We start from the raw sequence: 15,482 nt of genomic DNA on the forward strand, positions 1-15,482 counted from the left end.
GAGTTACTCATGGTGGGTAAACCTCAAACATCCATAAACATGTTCGCCTTTCAGCTGAGTGTTTGGATCAGACTCTCAGTTCCCACCTTAATCTCAGCAAACACCAAACTGTATACACATGCAAATCTGCATTTGCAGATACCAGTATCTTCCTGGGTACACACTAAACATATTATAGTGCTTCTCTTATACATTAGCAGTAGGACTTTCATTTGCAAAGAATTTTCATCTGTAACATAAGCAAAAACAACCTATAAAAACACTTGCTCCACTTCTAAGTAGATAATTGATTTGAAAGCTTCGCTTAAGGAATATAGTATTTTTAATTTTTTAATAGATGGTTCTGTTGCTGACAATAAAAGAATCTTTCAGGAGCTGCGAATACAGAGGTTGGAGATTAGCTTTTGAAAAAGGATAATGCAGAATAGATGTTATGTTAGGCAGAGCCTACATTTTTCCCATGGAGGTTCTTTCTTCCTTAAGTTTATTCAAGGAAGATAATAGGTTATGGAAAACTAAATTAGAAAATGTTAAAAATGTAAAATTTACATGCTGATTAAAACAATAAATTAACTAGGTTGGTATTTTAACAAATAGTAGGTTCTGGAGCATAGGAAATAAGGTGGTAGACAGTTCAAATATATCTGGAGGAGTTGCAGGAAATTACATTGTTTAGGTTTCATGATCAGTTACAGCTAATTTACTCCTATAAAAATAACACAGATCTAGGTTATATTTGCATTACCCTAAAATAAAACCACTTCGTCATTTATACTTCAATATAAGTACTCTTTGGAAAATAAACTGATACATACTGCTAAAACATGTGCAAGGCATTTTCCAAAATCTTATAAGTCTGATTTTTTTAGACATCTTTCACAGTATCCCAACAGATATTATTTTACTTTCAGTAAAGTCAAATTTAACAGTAACTCATACAGGATTTCCCAGAGCACGCCACAAGAAAAATCAAACTTCTATGTCCATTATGTTAATTCAGCACAGAATGCTATGGATTTTATTGTACTATACTTGTTTTCTTCAGGTATACAGTGTAATCAAAACCTCTGAATGCTGCTTTCTTCTGTTGTGTTGGCTTTCCAACACAAAGAATAATTCTTAAAGTAAAGTCGCAACGCATTAATGACCAAGTTTTACTGTACGTGAATGCCAAAGACCAAGTCAAGTGTGTATCAATACTGATTAACGGCAGTTATAATTTTAAGATCAAGTTGTTGTATATTTTACCTTCATTGCAGTGTTTTTGGTAAGACCACAATGCACTGAGGACCCAGTGGAGGTGGCAAGAACTCTGTGACAACTCTGCGAAACTTTGTCTCAAGATACTGCTGACCACAACTGAATGCAATCACGAAGCAATCCAAATAACTTCTTAGGGAACACCATCAACCAAATTTATAATAACTTTTAATAAAAAAACAAAACACCTCATTGGGTAAGATTTCCCACTCACCACTGTTTGAGGTCAAAACTTCATCTGGAGTCTGACTTCTAGTGAAGCTATACAGATGGACATGGACATTAGCTGGGGATCCGATGCGTGGTTTCCAGTGCGTCACCGTACCAGTAAAGAATGAAGCGAGTTCCTGTTATTTCACGCATTGAACACCAGTGTTTCTGGACAGATATACCTTAGGGAGCTCCAACTAGACCCCAGTTTTGTGATGAAGCACGCTACACATTTGACAGCATCTTCAGCTTTTGTGCTAAGTGGCTGACACACTCAGGGACCCTGCCTCGAGCTCCACCTCCTTCCCCATACTCTGCTATGGCAATGGCTTGGTCCCAACCCATGAGGCCATTCCCAGCACCAGGTAAGACAATCAGCTGCTGAAGCAGTCTGTGACCATCAAATCAACCTCTCCTGCCTCCTCCAAAGGGAAGGTGCAGGCCAGATGGATGTCTCCCGTGGCACAGTCTGGTCTACAGGCTCCTGTCTGGATTATGTTGGCAGCTCTAACACATGTCAGTCTGAACTCCGCCATGAGGGCTGAAGACACCCCAAAAAACCCCCCACTAAGCAACACAGAAAGGTAACATATTTAACTTATTCTACTATCCTAATATCTACTTCAAAGCTACAATTATGAAAAAAAATATACTTGAGGCTTACGCCTGATTAAATTGTCAAGGCTCTAGCACTCTGCTGTGGCAAGATATTTGGTGCAGTAGTACCCTGCAGCGCCTTAGGATCTGGCTCCAGACTGTTTAAAGCTCTTGGGAAAGAAGTATTGACAGTCAAAAAGACAAGGAGCAAAAAGGTTTTGTTGAATAAAAGATACAGTGACTTTTTTTTAAGGAACGTGCTGGCTATCTTTTCTCTCTCTCTCTTTTCTTTTTTTTTTTTTTTAAACGGGGATGATGGGTGTAGGGCAAGAAAGGGAAAGGATGAGGTGATTGGTAAGAACACAAGGTTATGAAAATGCAAGAACGGAAAAGGGACCATCCCCTACTCGACTGTGATCCACAGCAGGACTCTGCCGACCACAGAATGGCTGCAGTGAGGGACGTGAGGGACGATGGCAGGCAGGTAAGAAAACTTGTATTTGTGCAGGCCCCAACAAACATATGACTCATAATATTCATTCCCTTCACATATTTGGATCTTATTTCCTTTGTAACAAATGTATCTCACCCCTGAGGTGAATGCTTTTGTTGGTACAGATTTTCTTCATCAGCTCTCTCTGGAAATTGGCAGGCTAAGAGACGTTTGCGTTATCACAGTTCATGAAGCATCCAGAAATCAGATCTTTAAGGCAATCAATTGTAATTATGTAAAATCTTAGGCTGCGTACAGCTCTCCCACTTTGTTCATGCTACTGTATAACAGCATGATTTCACTGGAACAGATTCTGACTCTTATCAATAGAAAAAGATCAGAGTTGGCCCTAAAATTACGTTTCAGGGAACACAAGAAACTACGCAAGAAAAAGAATGTATTTGAGAACATTTTTAATAAATAATGTGACAAAAATTACTTTTCTGATTATTGGATCCTCAGTATGCAAAATTATGGCTAAAATATGAGGTTTCTTACATGAACATAATGAAAACATTAATCACATGGATTGTTCCTTTAGTACTGCGCACCCTTTCTATGGAACCTTTCTTTAAAAATTAGCTAAATGAAAAATTTCAGTCCTCGGTAAACACCAAAACACTTTTTTTTTTTCTTCTTTTTTTTTTTTTTCATTGGGGCTAGTCCTGATAGCTGTCAATAAACAAACACACATTTTTCCATTAGCACCAATGACAAAGAAATTTTATAATTACAAAAAAGATCATAAAATCTACAGACAGAGGACATCATTTGGCAAATTCAATGCAACTAATGCCTCTATTTCAGTTTTAATGATAATCCAATGTTGAGAGAGGCCACAGCAAAATTGATAATTTTCTGTAAGTCCAGGAAAAGTGAGAAGTGTTTTGATTATGGCCCACATTTACGTTTGTTACTTTACCGTCTGTCATCATTCAAATATTCCAAATACAAACATAGAGCATTAACAAAAAGATGAAAAATATCCCAAACAAATGCTTAACATTTTCAATAAGACAAAAAAAAGGTTAATAGTTACAATGGTTTACAAACAAAGTTTAGTGATTGTGCTTTTAAAACCAAAAAAAAAAAAAAAGATAAGCAGTGCATTACAAAAAAAATTCATTGCCAAGATCAAACAAAACTTCTTTAAGTGGCACTTCTTCTTTAAGGTGAATTGACACAAGTAGAGGTCTGAGATTTGGGCCAGTAACAGTTAATGATATTACCCAATCATTATTAAAAATGTCCATTGATTTTCCTGCTCATTTTTATAAGCATTGTTGAAGCTGAAAATTAGAAAAAGTTTCAGATAAACTTGCTCATGCCATGATTAGGCAAATAGCAATCACATTGGCTTACCTCCTGCCTATCCCAAAGGACATTTTTAATAAGAATGTACTTAACGATGAAAATGGAAAGACAAATCAAAGTACCACAGGGGGTTTAAAATGAGTACATATTTACAATAAGAGCCACCTCATCCCAAATTAATTTTACTTGCATTTGTAAAACTGTATCATCTGCAAAAGGTTAGCAAGAGACTGGCAGAAAACAGGACACACGGTCTGTACTGGAATTGCAAGATACCATTTGCACTAACTGCAGACTACAGTGAAACCCCGAGAATAAAAGAATGTTCTGCGTGGTGTTCACTTTGGGGCTCTTTTTGAAAAAGGCTGTATTACTTGCGACGTTATCGATGGGCTCACTGGTGTACGGGCAGTGTATTAAGCACCGCCTCGATGGGGAGAAACCTCGGGATCCCAGGCTCTGGAATCCCCTTCTGTTCTAATCCTGAAGCAGCAGCTGGCCCAAGTACCACGAAGAGCAGCTTACCTGCCTTCTTGGGCAGCGAAGGTGATGCACTTAGCGTTATGGAATAGGCAAGGGCCATTCCTAATAAGGAGGGTTTACAAAGAAAGAGTAAAATAAAAAACTAGCATTTGGATGGCATGAAGAAAAATGAAAAATTGTACACTCTGATTGCACTGAACATTATTTCTGGCGTCAAACATCATCAGACTTGAGGCATCTTAAGTGATTTTTTTTTTTTTTTTCTGATTAGATTTTAAAAGCCTGTTACAGTACATGTCGTCTTCAGCTTTCTGTTTCCTGCATGGAAAAAAAAAAACACATAAATGACTACATGTTAGATTTTATTATTTAAAGTTTGTTTCACATACTTCTTAGAGATTTGTTACCTTTAAATAATAATTACTAATTTTAACTGTGTGCAGCAACGTGACTGCGTGTTGGATACCCTTTCTACAACCGGGATTTAAATTGAATTCATATCGTTAGGCAGGAAAAAAACAGAAGAAAAAAGTTCATGCCTTAATATCTAAGAAAATCTAAAATGATAAACTTTCAAAAAATGTGAAAGGCAATGTCAAGGTGTTCTTAGATGCTCTAATACTTTAGCTTCACTTTTGAAAGAATCTGGATAGTGTAAAGTGCACATTTAAATATTGTATTTCTGTAAGTTCTGTTCCATAGGTTTTAGTGTGGTGACAGTTATACTATGCTATGTATTACTTGGTTTTTATGTTTTTGACACATTTCTTAAAGTTTCTTTTCTTGGATTGCGCATAACATTAACAGACAGATAAATGTACCAATTTTTTCTGAAAAGAAATATTTCTGGTTCAAAAGTGTTTTTTCTTGGCATCTGTCTAAGCACAGAAAATAGCCTTATTCTAGTTATCTTCAGTAGTACAACCGCTGTTACCTCCATCTCTTCTTCTTCCTCTTCTCCTTGTTCATATGCCCCCAGTACTTGCATTTCTGCAACATTTCTTCGGGCTATATTTGCTTGATCTGCTCTCTGTCTACCTCCTGATCCTCTCGATGACATAGAGCTGGAGGAGCTGGGGTCTCTAGGATTATTTGATGTCGGAAACGTTGGTCTAGAATATGGCAGGATGTCCTCTGTATAATTAAATATATGTATTGTTATGTTTACAAGCCCAGAGATACTGAGATGTTAAATTTCTGCACACGGTTGATTTATTTTACTTTTTATGATCCTCAGTAGGTTTAAAGTGATGCCTGACAGGAATATGAAATACACTGTTTCCATAATAGCATCATAGAAGCTTTCTCAAGGAAATTTATAGTATTCACTTGGTAACATTCACCACAGAAAAACTAATTCATGATTACTGTCCACTTCATTTCAATTTACGATCACTGCTCTATGTTCTACAGGAAAATGAAGAAAAAAACCAACCCTTGTAGTATATTTTCAATATGACTGAGTAGGAGGAAATGACAATACATGCATGATACTCACAAGGAGCTCACTGCATCTAAATATTAGACCATGTATTTCTCAAAATGAATTTGAAACAAAATTAGTGGGCATGTTTTACAATTTCCCCTTAAGGTAAACGTCTAATAACTTTTCTCTATAGTAATCCACCGTAATCAGTACCAATCTCTTACTAATGTGACCATTAAACCAGCTTACTGCCCAATCATCCCTGATATTGACCCTAGATACCTGTAGGAAGAAAGGACCAGGCTTTTGCATGAATCTGTGTTGAAAGCCTTAGTGAACACTTGGCAAATTTCATTAACTATGTTCCATTAATCAGGAATTAGTAATCTTACCAACTTCCATAAACAAGAGATTACATTGATCAGGTCTGATTCATATAATGCCATGTCGGTTAGTTTTTATAACTAATGCATTACTACTATGGCTTTCTTATTATTTAAACAGGAATAGGTTTACAAATAGACAAAAAAGAGCCAAGTGCCAATTCTTTGGTAGAAAAGTTAAACATCTGAGTTACAGATCTACTACCTGGCTTCACTTAGATCCTTTGTAAATTAGATTGTAATTAGATAGATTAGACATAACTAGACTGTAAATGTATGGTAGGGGCAAGGACACTGATCTTTACAGCTCTCAAGGAGTATTTCTGTTTGGGCTTCCTCGGCGTTAGCTTTAATACATGATGGGTGCACAAGGAAAGCAAGACAGAAAATCTATGTTTTTCATAAGCTTTTGTTTCCATTTTATCCTAATTAGAACCTGCACTGTGACCTGTATTAGCACCTATGATTACAACAAGTGGTGACAATTCAGGTGACCTAACTTCACTGTCACCATTGGTGTGAGAGACCTGGAAAGAGCTGCCTCTTCCCTCCGATCAACACACAATGCTTCATCAAACCCAGAGCATGCAAAATAACCTTGAAGAAGATGAGTTTTTGCTGGTGTGCCGTCTCGTTTTGGTGCTTTATTTCCTCTCAGTTTCCCATCGTTTTGCTGTTCCTGTGATTCTCTCCGCTCTCCCGAATTTGTCCGCACATCTGAATGCTGTCGCCCATCCACCCCGTCCCTCCCCTTGTAGCTCGCTCCTTTCCTTTCCGCAGATCTGTCTGTTCTCGCTTCTATAGAAGCAAGTTTTGGCAACATGACCGGCCGCACCTCCAGCTGTGATTTGGACTGGGCGGTTGGTGATTTTATAGCTGGAGGTGGCACAGGAGGGGGTGGCAAGTCTACAAAGTTGAAAAAGAATAATAATTACAATGACATCATACACTAATGAAATTAAGAAATAATATTTAAGTTCCACTGAAGAAACAGATGCCCTATTTACTTTCAGCCCTCCCTCTGCCCTTCTCTCTCCACCCCAAAAAATGTTGTTACTGTTACAACTGCTGATGAGTATTTTTCCAAAGCTTGAGCTTTAAAAATGCAAAGCTCTTTCACTGCTTTTTCAAATCACAATATTTTCTTAAAAATCATCACAAAAAGCCATCATAAGCTTTAGGCACTTGGATATTAAGATATCAGCTATGGATATCAAAACAGAGTTAAAAGATATTAGCGTATCTTTGCCAATATTTATCATTTTTGCTGAGTCCATTCAAGAACACAGCAGCTCGTGGTATATAGTTACTCAAGGTTTTCAGTGCGCTGAGTGTTAAAGCAAGTCGGGTGGGGTGTAAGAACATATATCAGATGCACTGATGATACACGTGAGGATAAATTATATTGATTATTGCATTCTTCTTTCAAAATAGTAGGTTAATCTAACATACATATACCTGATATTTGGGTGTCTCCTGAGATATAAAAAAATCCACACTCGATCAATGATGTAACAAGGTCTCAGGAAGAACAAAAAAAAGCAAAAAAGACATACAAGACTTTTGAATTTGTCTCTGTAAGTTAGCACAGCTTAAGGGGTTCTAAAATTCTGTATATTTTGAAATAGTATTTATAAGGCACACATATGTTTTACTTAATTAAATTTTTCTATTCCTGCATTACGACTTAAAACTAGAATATGTAAACTGTTCATCAGGATACAATAGTGCTCTGTGGAATATAAAATGTGAAGGAAAAAAATATAAAACTCAAACTAGTTCACAACAAAGCTGTAGGAACAAATCACATATATATAAGAACAACACGTTAAAAAAACTGAGACGTGAAAGATGTTTCTGAGGTTAATATTGCCAAGTAAGATTGCTAAAAAAAATAAATAACAGCACTACTAAAAAATGTAACTTCAGCATTTTATAATAAGTGTGCATTCATTCTTTCTACTTCCACAAAAATCTTGGAGCAGCTGTGTTTTTCAAACACCATCACTATATATACAGCTAATTCACAGACTATTCAAGAGAACATTTCAACTGAAAATTTACTAAATTGAGCCAAGAATAAAGGTAGTACTCCTGAATAAGAAAAAAACAGCCATCTAACATATACGTATACATTCAGATATGACAAATGCCAGATATTTTCGAGAGGTTTCCCAGTGACACAAAGCACAAATGGCTCGATCTTGCCCTGTGGAAAGGTGTAACAATGCAGAATTCAGTGCTCTATGCAGGTTTACTGGGCACCATCCTCCACGTTAAACTGGTGACATAACTTGGAACTGCCCTTGGCCTGTTTTAAATAAGCCTGGAAATTTTATCAGATGGGATGATGAGGAATAAAGATGTGAAGTTCACTTCCTAATGTTGCACGCACTTCAAGTAAATGAGATCTCTAACACCATTCTTGCTGCATTAACTCCACTGTCTTAGTGAAAAAAAAACCAAACCACCGGAAAAAAGTGAGAAAACGAAAACCACAAAAAAACAACCAAGCAACCAAGAAAATTTCTCCTTGTTCTAATTTATAGCTTGAACAAGAGACCAAATCCATTTAACAAGAAACACAGAAACTTCTTTCCTTCTGTTCCTCTTAGCTAAGAACAAGTTGAACAACTGGCCTCATATTCCTTGCAAATTGTGTAGAGTAGTTTATTTTTCAACCTAGCAGTTTGGGGAACATCTGTTTTAGAGAGTAGCTAAAGGTAAACAATTAAATACTGACACTTAATTTAAGCATCTACTTAACACTCACCATTTGCAGATGTCTTTTAAGAAAAAGCACTGTTGTTTCCAAAACTTGAGAAAGCATAACATAAATTAGCTGGATGCCTGGATATACTAAGTGGCCAAATCAAAATAATTTCATTTATGGAGTGGGAATTATTAGAGTATAGTCTAGTAAGAACAAAGACAGATCTGTGGACAATGGACTGGACTTGTTTAACTGAGGGAACTAAAGCTGTAAAATGGAGAGGCAACTTCTGATTCAATAATACATGAAATACAACAGATTTTGGCAAGAAAGCACAGGATCAGTTACGTTGCATTCCTTTGTTATCCATAATGCTTTAAACATGGTTTACCGTGGTAACCTTTGTCTAATACACAACTTTAGCAATGGAAATCTATAATTTCACAGATGAGGGGGACATTCAGACTACCTCCTCTATGCATCTAAAAATGCCCTGTGAGCTCTAGCAACCAAAGATCAAACCAAACCAGTTTCACTGTGCTGCCCGGACCCGTAGATGTTTAAATGTGCCTACAAATGTGGGCATTTGGATCACAGGGCTCCATAGCCATGTAAGCCTAAGTGTCAACACCTGCTCCAAAAAACTCTAGTCTGAAGAAGTATGTAACATCTTACAATTCAATAACTAGGTGAAAAATCATGCAAAGATGTCAGAATAACGTGTGATATGTTCCTTAAGCACCCAGTGCATCAGACCATGTCAGATCCAGCCCAAAGCTTATCAAGCACAAGAACTGTTCTTCAAAAGCAATGCTGGAGATGGTGATGTTCCCACCTTTTGCAAAATACTTTAAGTGATTATAGAACTTGGTCAAAATTTAAAAAATAAGATAAACTCTTCATTAGCTTGAGGAGATTCAACAGCATTTTCCTTTCTCTGGAAAACATCCTTCTCACATGCCTTCCCTCAGAAAAGACGCCGCCAAATCAGAAGTGGGTGAAGGTACTCAAACTCAGAAGTGCAGGGTTCTGGAGCCATAGCTGTTCATGCAATATCTTGTGTCTCACATTCCCCACTCAGTGTCTCTATTAAGCTATCAGAGTACTGAATAGCCCTTCTGTTGAGCCTGCTGATGTAAAGGGAGTGTAGGTATTTAAACCAAGCCTTTTCAGTCACCCTTGGAGCCAGTCTCCCACAGCTGTGGCACAGCAATGCAGGAGCTGAACACCAAAGGGAAGGAACAACACCTTTCCTGTAGCCTGTAAAATACAACTTGGAACAAACTACTTTATTCAAGAATCCTATCCAGCTACACAGGACAATGAACAAAGTGGTGTTAAGTCTTGACAATGGAAAGGAAAGATGCATTAATATAAAAAGTTTCATAAAACAGCAGTTGCTCTATGGTACAGTAATAACTAAAGAAAAGTGATATTCTCTTTCAAGAACATTTTTGCAACCTGCAGGGAAACTATAAAAATCTTCATTACAACACAGTACTCCTCGCTGAGAAGTACTTTGTAAAGATGCCTTTACAGAAGAAAAAAAAAGAAGCAACTTTTCAGAGGTCAACACTATTACACCCCTGTGGTATTTATTTTAACAGCTCAGATCACAGAGAAAATCCAGATTCAATCTGCCTCCTCAAGTACAAACTGGCACACTTCTTATTAAAAGGAAAATGGAAGCTTCCATTGTAAGGAATAAAAAATAAATCACAAAGCAACATCAAACCAATATAAAGAACTCAGAAGTATTTGTTAAAGGTCAGCTGTGCTTGCATGTTTCATTCATGTCTATATATTACTGTTGTACTGCTTCCCACGTAACTAAAACAATCAAGGGATGCCATTTCATAGCATGGTCTACAGGGGAAACCTTCCATATATGTCTTTTGAAAGGAGCAATGATAATTTTCTAAATGAGAACATATACAGGAGTCATGGGATAAGAAAAACACCAGTGGGGAAAAATAATCTGCTAAATTAGTTTGGCACTGAAGTGGAGAAACCACAAATAAGCACAAAAAGATGAACTGTAAGTAGTGACAAATGAGGGAAGTAGGCCTTATTAGGCAACTCTGTTGTTTAAGCTCTATCAGGCTGTAGATTTCTACAGCCATACCCTGAAGCAAACAGCAGTTACAGATTTGATGCAATATTGGAGAAGATACAGAGTGAATTTTTTCCTATTGCATATTTATGCAGGCATGCAAAACTCAAGATTGTTCCTGACTTTGTAAAGCTTTAAGATCATTTAGGATTCCTAGATACATAATAACCTCAGCTACTATTATTCATGTACTGAAGTTATTTTCATGCTTTGTCTTTCAAGAAACATGGCTCAAACTGTACATAATAATTGGATGAATAAACAGATACAGCAAAATTCAATACGATGTATAAAAGCAGTAGGTTGTTGGGTTATAGGGGCTTTTTTTGCCTGTATGTATATTTACACAATGCTTTTATCAAGACAATTTTTACTCCACAAAAACTCCCTCAATAACAAAATCAACATTTACAAAATATCTCACAATGGGATCAAAAGTAAGGACTGCAAAGAGAGCAGGTATCTGAAAATTGTTATAATTCAATAACAAGCTGGGTTTTAGCCGAGGTAAGAAACACGTTCCTACTTAGTTTTTACCTTGCTTGAAATTTGTGCAGAATAGACTTTTTTGTACCGCACAGGTAGAGGGAGACAAAAGTACAAATGATGCCAGCATGCATAATGGCTTAACACGTCAAAGTGAAAATTAAGGGAAATATTTGGCAGATATTCAACTGCCTTTTGTAAGAATTCAGCTGCCCTAACATCATGTCATGGATAACACAGCTAAATAACTCAGTTACAGTCTCAACCAGATAGTTGTGAAAACATTAGTGTTTTCAAAAAAAGAATCAGGATTTAAAATCTCGTGTTAACTGTCAATGGCGTAATTTGTATTGAAAGACCTACTGAATCGAAGCAATAGCAAAGCAATTTTATCCTTTTTATCTAAATGCTTACAATTCTGAGGGCTTGTAGCTACTAATAAATCAATTCAAGACAGTTCAGAAGAGAGTATCACATCTATAATTTTAGAAAAGACAAAAATATTCTTTTAAAATTCGGTTTCTTAAATTAAATATGTAAGTAGGTCAGGCAAGGTTGAGAAGGAGGATACATCTGTTAGTTGGTTCTTGTGATGCACTCTTAGTAGTTAACTCTCTAAAAGGCTAGATGAAGAGCAATTAAAAATTCATACATTTTAATCCTTACCACCTACCGAGCAAAGATTTTTAGCAACAAATATGGAGAACATTTCACTGCCTGGATGACTGTCAAGGAACAAAACAACTGAGCTGAAATCCCATTCCACATAAAGTAGAAACTGATTTGAACTAATGCTAGCAGAAAATACAAGATTGTTACTACTTATACGATGCAGAGTAGATCACAGAACACTGTCCCTTATTTAAAAAAGGGCAATAGTAGACCTTTTACTGCTACGTCAGTAACGAACACACTTGCAGAAATCTTGCTGTATAAAGAAAAATAAATACATAATTTTTTTAAGACTTACATATATTGCTGTTGATAATACTCTGGGCATTTTCAACCATTTATGCAAAGACTTAATTTATTTATACATCTTTTCTGTCAGCCAATCATGTAAATTCTTCATGACAGTGGTATTTCATGAAACTGCTAGCAAATACTGATTCAGGTAACTGGGGAATAGAAAATTCTCTATATGTGAAATTCCATTTTAAAGGCTGAGGAAGTAATGCAGCAATGTATTTTTCTCTTTTTAGTATTTATTCAATGCTTCTTGCCACCAATAAATGCTTAAGTTCAGAATATCTGCTTTGCTCTACTGCAAACACACGTATGTTTGCCCACTAAGAGAAAAGAAAAAAAAAAATCTTTGTATCAGGCACTCCTTTATAAAAAAGATAAGCAACAGTGTAACATCAAGCCAATAGAGTTTCATTCACGTCTCCACATCACTTTTCTCCACTTAAGGAAAACAATTACTAAATGTTATTTTATAGATAATTCTGAAGGGACAATATATTAGATGTGGCTATTAAAACGAATGGTTAGAATCTTCAGTAAGGTTCCAAATATGCTTATGTAAATGGATTGAGGAGAAACAAAAAATAATTAAAAAGTCTAAACCAAACAAGCCCTTCAACCTTTGAACTGGGTTTTATTAGTTCTGCAGAAATTAAAGAAGTAATTTGCTTTTCCCTGAATGACCATACTGTATTGCACACTAAACAGGTTAGCAGAAATTCTTACCTAATTAGAAAATATGCTGAAGTAAGCAGGTGCTATATAACACAAAACAAATATTGATCATGATTGTCAAATCTATTGCAATGTCTAACCACAATGCTCTATGATTTAACTTTGTATAATTACTTTCACAAAAGCCTGTCATCAAATACTGGCCCACCTCTTATTTATTCCTGTGTTAGAAGAAAATGGCCACATAAAACTCCCATTCAGATTTTATTTCTGATGTCCTAGCTGTTGTGTTTGTATCGAGGTTTGATGCTCAGCCAATTACTCAGTTAAGAGCATTCCCTTCAAGAGAATAAAAGCTGATAAAATGTCCATAAAATCTTGCAAAATACCATTACAAGGGTCTCAGAAACATAACGTTTCTGGTACGGTTTTGGGATTTACACCTTGTGTTGTCCTTTCACAGAAGCAAACATGCACAAAACCACTGTAATAACCTCTTGAAATCAGATAATATTCCAACAGCTCAGTTTCACTGACAGAAGGGGCCTGGGCATAAGCCAAGAGGCCCAGGTGCACTGTGTCATGCCAGTATTTAATGCAGCCTAATATCAGATAGATGCTAGTGAGCGAAAATACTCAGAATAAAGTACAGATAATAGCACGGACAACCACTCATTGCTAAATTACTTCTGCTCATCGTGCTGTGAGCTTTGTATTAAATTTTTTTGTCAAGTGGCAGGAATCATAGGGAGAAGTGGCTCAAAACTCCCTTCTTGTAACCTTGGATAAGGATCTATAATATTAGGCTTTCATATGATAATGGCAAATGATGCCCCTCTTTGAAAAATTTCAAACTGGTAATGAAAGTCCTAATCAGATTGTTGTTGTGGAGAACCAGGAGGTAGGGAACGATGCCTTTCTTTCCCCTCATCTGTTAGCAAATTTAGCAAACTTGACAAGACAGGTTAAGTCTTGGAGAATTTATCTTACATGAATTTCCAACAAAGCCTGTGGGTTGTTTTATAAAACTGGAAGGTAGCGCTTTAATAAAAGCTGCACCACCTGAGGCATTTTCATTAAAGGCTCTCTCTAGACAACATCACAATGTTTGCATTATCCTCCTACACTCCCAAGGGAATACAAGCACTACCTTTTCAGCAAGAGTTGATATTGTGTGTGAAGGCACGAAAGAAGATGATTAGATTTTGCTTTTACTCACAAAGTAACCGCTTGCAACAATGCTGTGGTCAGGATTAAAATTCATTGATTTGTGCTGCCCACCATTTGAATGGCAAATTGTTTTTTTTCCAGGAACAGAGACGTTCTGAAGGTTTTAATAGTCAGTCATGTGAACGAAGACTTCAATCCTAACCACACATTATTCTCAATGACTGTACTATTTATGCTATCTGGGCTCTTAAATAATGACAGTAATTAGCCGATTAGGACACTACAGAAAACAGGTGCAAGGCTCTGGAGTGGCAGCATCAATGTACAGTATTAAGGAACTCTGGCATTTAAAATGATTAATCTGTTCAGTGTGTTTAGCAACAGGAAACACAAATCACTGAATTCTGAAACATAATGTTATCTCTGTGGAAAAATTTCACACACACACACTGAATGCATATTTAGAAAGGTTCACTGACGTTTTCACCCGTTTCAGTGGACTCACCATCTGTGTAGACTTCTCTGCGCAGATGTCCTGGCTGGTGTTTTTGCTTTTTGGCAGGTCGGACCTTCTGTATTACAACAGCACTCATGTTGCTGTCGGTAGACACGGGGCTGGTGGGTCTAGGACAGTGTGATGCATGAAAATGTCTACGGCCTGGAAATTGTTACAGAACAATAGCTATTATTTTGCTTATCTAAAATGAGACGTTTCATACTTTCTCTTTTTTCACATCAGAATGACCTAGCTATACAACCTGAAAATGCACTGTTGGAACAGTAATAAAACTCATCCTTCCTGTAATCAGTTTTAGAGAGAGCCGTAACTAAATCGAAGCATTTGGTATCCTATCAGTAGACAGGCTGGCTTAGTTGCACAGAAATTATCCAACTGGACGGTAGCTGGTAGCTCCTGCCCCGGGAAGCTGAACACCATTGGCACTCAGGCACAGGCAGGCTTCTTGCCTTCCAGAAACAACAAAACATTTCACTTTCAGAAGGGTTTTCATCTCCCCTAACTCAGGCGGCACGAGGCCACCCATGCCATAGCAGGTCTCGGGTACAGATGGCCTCTCCATCTCTTTGAGTGAATTACCAGGAGTGCGTCAGGGATGTACGACTGGGATTTTATCACAGCTTAATCGCTGATAAGAAGCGTCACATTTTTAGGCTGTGTAGTCAGGTACGGGTAA

General features: G+C 36.9%; 1 protein-coding gene across 5 annotated transcripts in view; it reads right to left on the bottom strand.

Moving 5' to 3' along the window:
• Positions 1 to 2,413: 2,413 nt before the first annotated feature.
• Positions 2,414 to 15,482, bottom strand: part of ROBO1 (roundabout guidance receptor 1) — a 740,348-nt gene continuing 727,279 nt past the window's right edge. For 3 of the 5 annotated variants that reach the window (XM_054202519.1, XM_054202498.1, XM_054202492.1), the window contains 4 exons: positions 14,795 to 14,947; positions 6,764 to 7,072; positions 5,292 to 5,491; positions 2,415 to 4,675 (listed from right to left, as the gene is read on the bottom strand). In XM_054202519.1, the coding sequence (XP_054058494.1) occupies positions 4,661 to 4,675; positions 5,292 to 5,491; positions 6,764 to 7,072; positions 14,795 to 14,947 (677 nt within the window). In that variant the 3' untranslated portion in view covers positions 2,415 to 4,660. Of the gene's footprint in view, positions 4,676 to 5,291; positions 5,492 to 6,763; positions 7,073 to 14,794; positions 14,948 to 15,482 lie in introns of all 5 variants that reach the window. The other 2 variants (XM_054202528.1, XM_054202509.1) reach the window with 1 other exon arrangement.

This window comes from Rissa tridactyla, chromosome 1 (genome assembly GCF_028500815.1).
Source record: "Rissa tridactyla isolate bRisTri1 chromosome 1, bRisTri1.patW.cur.20221130, whole genome shotgun sequence".
Taxonomy (NCBI): domain Eukaryota; kingdom Metazoa; phylum Chordata; class Aves; order Charadriiformes; family Laridae; genus Rissa; species Rissa tridactyla.